The sequence below is a fragment of the Amborella trichopoda genome, chromosome 10, assembly GCF_054954075.1.
Source record: "Amborella trichopoda isolate Santa Cruz 75 chromosome 10, AtrichopodaSantaCruz75HAP2 v2.0, whole genome shotgun sequence".
NCBI lineage: Eukaryota > Viridiplantae > Streptophyta > Magnoliopsida > Amborellales > Amborellaceae > Amborella > Amborella trichopoda.
Window position 1 is genome coordinate 31,503,403 of NC_142345.1, and position 3,256 is coordinate 31,506,658.

The 3,256-nt window shown below is 41.0% G+C and overlaps 1 protein-coding gene across 1 annotated transcript; it reads right to left on the reverse strand.

Annotated features, from left to right (window-relative positions):
• Positions 1-2,593: 2,593 nt before the first annotated feature.
• Positions 2,594-3,031, reverse strand: LOC148780146 (uncharacterized). The gene has a single exon (XM_088850556.1). The coding sequence runs from the start codon at positions 3,029-3,031 to the stop codon at positions 2,594-2,596; it is 438 nt and encodes a 145-aa protein (XP_088706682.1).
• Positions 3,032-3,256: the final 225 nt, after the last annotated feature.

Below are 3,256 nucleotides of genomic sequence, written 5' to 3' on the forward strand. Positions count from 1 at the left end.
GTTCCCATATTGATTCTTCCTTTAAATGGTACTGCCATTGAACATGAACTAGGGGCATTTTTTTATTGTGCAAAACCTGCACCCTCTTGTCTAAAATCTCAATCAACTGCTCAATACAAGTCAGGTCTTCCTTGACTGTTAATGGCTCATACTTCAAAACATCTGACGGGTCTAGCTGATATTTCCTCAGTAAAGACACATGAAACACCAGGCGGTAGGGTCGATAAGCCATAGTTCATACTCTTTCCAGAATCTCAAATGGTCCAATAAAACATGGGCTCAACTTTCCTTTCTTGCTGAACCTCTTAATACCCTTGGTGGGCGATACTTTTAGGAAAACCCGATCACCTAGCTCAAATTCGAGGCTTGTTCTTCGGTTGTCGGCGTAACTCTTTTGCCAACTCTCAGCAGGTTTGAGCCTCTCCTGAATTAAAGCAATCTTTTCTTAGGTCACTTGAACAATTTCGAGACCTAACAACCTTCTTTTACCAACTTCATCCCAACAGATAGGTGATCGACACTTCCTTCCATGTAGGGCTTCAAAATGTGCCATCTGGATACTAGTATGGAAATTGTTGTTATAAGCAAATTTTATCAAAGACAGATGATCCTCCCAACTTCCTTTAAAATCAATAACATAGGCTCTTAACATGTTTTCTAAAAGCCTGAATAGTTCTTTTTGATTGCCCATCCGTCTGGGGGTGAAAAGCAATACTAAAAGTGAGTCTTGCCCCGAAGGCTGATTTCAAACTATCCCAAAATCTTGAAGTAAATCTAGTGTCCCAGTCGGATATGATACTAACGGGCATTCCATGTAATCTTATAATTTCTTTAATGTATAGTTGAGTCAATTTGTTCAAAGTATAAGTTGTGTGGACTGGTAAGAAATGAGCTGCTTTTGTCAATCGGTCCACAATGACCCAAATACTATCATGTCCAGTACCTGTCCTAGGTAAGCTAGAGACAAAATCCATGGTAATGTGCTCTCACTTCCATTCCGACATGGGTAAAGGTTGCAACAGTCCAGCGGATTTTTGATGCTCAGCTTTCACTTGCTGACATGTTAAGCACCTAGAAACAAGCTGTGCTATTTCTTTTTTCATATCATTCCACCAGAAATTTTTCTTCAAGTTCTGATACATCAATATAACGGGAGTGGTGTGCTTCTTCTAAAATAACTCGCTTCAAGCCCTCAATATTTGGGACACAAACCCAATCTTTAAATTTTAACAAACTATCCCCACTAACAGAGAAATCTTCTTTTCTTCCCAGCTTTATTTCTTCGAGAATTTTCATAAGTTGGGGATCCTCTTTCTGTGCTTTACAAATTTGTTGAAAGAGTTGGGGCTCCGCCCTCATACTAGCAGTCATTCCTTCCCCCACACTAAGGGGCAGAGTTGGGTGCCACTCCACTGCATCTTCTATCAGTTTCATCTCTCGAATCATCAGGTGTGCCATCGACACTAAGGGCTTCCAACTCAAAGCGTCGACCACCACATTAGTCTTGCCCAATTGGTAATTCATGGTACAATCATAGTCATTCAGTAGATCCATCCATCTTTTTTGTCTCATATTTAACTCTTTCTGAGATAACAGATACTTGAAGCTTTTATGATATGTAAATATCTTAAACTGGGCCCCATATAGGTAATGTGCTCAGATCTTTAAGGCAAACACTACAGCTGCAAGTTCCAAGTCATGGGTTGGGTAATTTTTCTCGTACGGCTTCAGCTATCTGGAGGCATAGGCTATAACCTTCCCTCGCAGCATTAATACATATCTAAGCCCTTTATGGGAAACATCAGTATAGACCACAAAGTCTTCGTTCCCTTCGGGTAAGGTCAATATTGGGGCCGTGGTCAGCCTCTTCTTCAGCTCTTAAAAGCTTGACTCCCAATCATTTGACCATACAAACTTTACTTCTTTCTAAGTTAGGTGAGACAGGAGGAGAGCTATCTTTGAGAACCCCTCTACAAAGCATATGTAATAACCTGCAGTCTCAAAAAAATGCGGACCTCGAACACATTTGTCGGTCTTCCCCACTTCAGAACAACTTCAATTTTACAAGGGTCAACTGTGACCCTGTCCTTACAAATAACATGCCCAAGGAAGGCCACACTGAAAAGCTGAAACTCGTTTTTTCCCAACTTAGCATATAACTTCTTTGTCTTTAGGGTCTGGAGGACCATCCTCAAGTGTTGTTCATGCTCTTTCGGATTCCTTGACTATACCAGAATGTCATCTATAAAAACCACCACAAAATCATCCAAAAGGGCCTAAACACCCTATTCATCAAATCCATAAAGGCGGCTGGGGCATTAGTTAACCTGAACGTCATTACCAAGAACTCATAGTGTCCATATCGGACCCTGAATGTGGTCTTAGGAACGTCCTCTTCTTTGACCCGTAGTTGATGATAACCCGACCGAAGGTCAATTTTATAAAACACTTGAGCCCCTTGAAGTTGATCAAAAAGGTCATCAATTATCGACAAGGGGTACTTATTCTTTATCGTGACCTGATTCAGCTGTCTATAATCTATACGAAGCCTTAATGACCCATCTTTCTTTTTCACAAATAAAACCGGTGCATCTCATGGTGACACACTAGGTCGAACGAATCCCTTTTCCAATAACTCTTGCAATTGCTCCTTCAGTTCTTTTAATTCGGCTGGGGCCATCCTATAAGGAGCTTTAGAAATGGGAGCAGTGCCAGGAACCAGCTCTATTTCAAATTCTATCTCCCTAACTGGAGGCAGAGTGGTTAACTCTTCAGGAAAAACTTTTGGATACTCCCTCACTATTAGTATCTCATATAACTTTGACTGGGCATCCCGATTCTCTACTACATAAGCCAGATACCCAACACATTCTTTGGCCAATAGGCGGGAAGCCTGAAGAGCTGAGATAAGGTACATAAGGGAAACATCCTTAATGCCAACAAAATTCAATTCAGACTGATTAGGGCGTCTAAAAGTTACAGTTTTGTCATAACAATTCACTGTCGCATAGTGTGGGGACAACCAGTCCATGCCCAAAATCACATCAAAGTCTCGGATGTCTAATAGTATCTAGTCTATAGGAAGAACACACCCTTCAAACTAAACCCCACAATGTTTATAAACAATATTAGTCTCTATAGATTCCCCCATAGGTGTGCCTACAGCCAATGTCCAGTCAAGAAGTGATGGTCTAACATTTATGTGGCATGCAAGTGAGGTTCAACAAAAGAGTGTGTGGATCCAGGGTCAATCAAA

Coding starts and splice junctions, on each gene's coding strand:
- LOC148780146 (XM_088850556.1), bottom strand. CDS start 3,031: ATGGACTGGTTGTCCCCACACTATGCGACAGTGAATTGTTATGACAAA.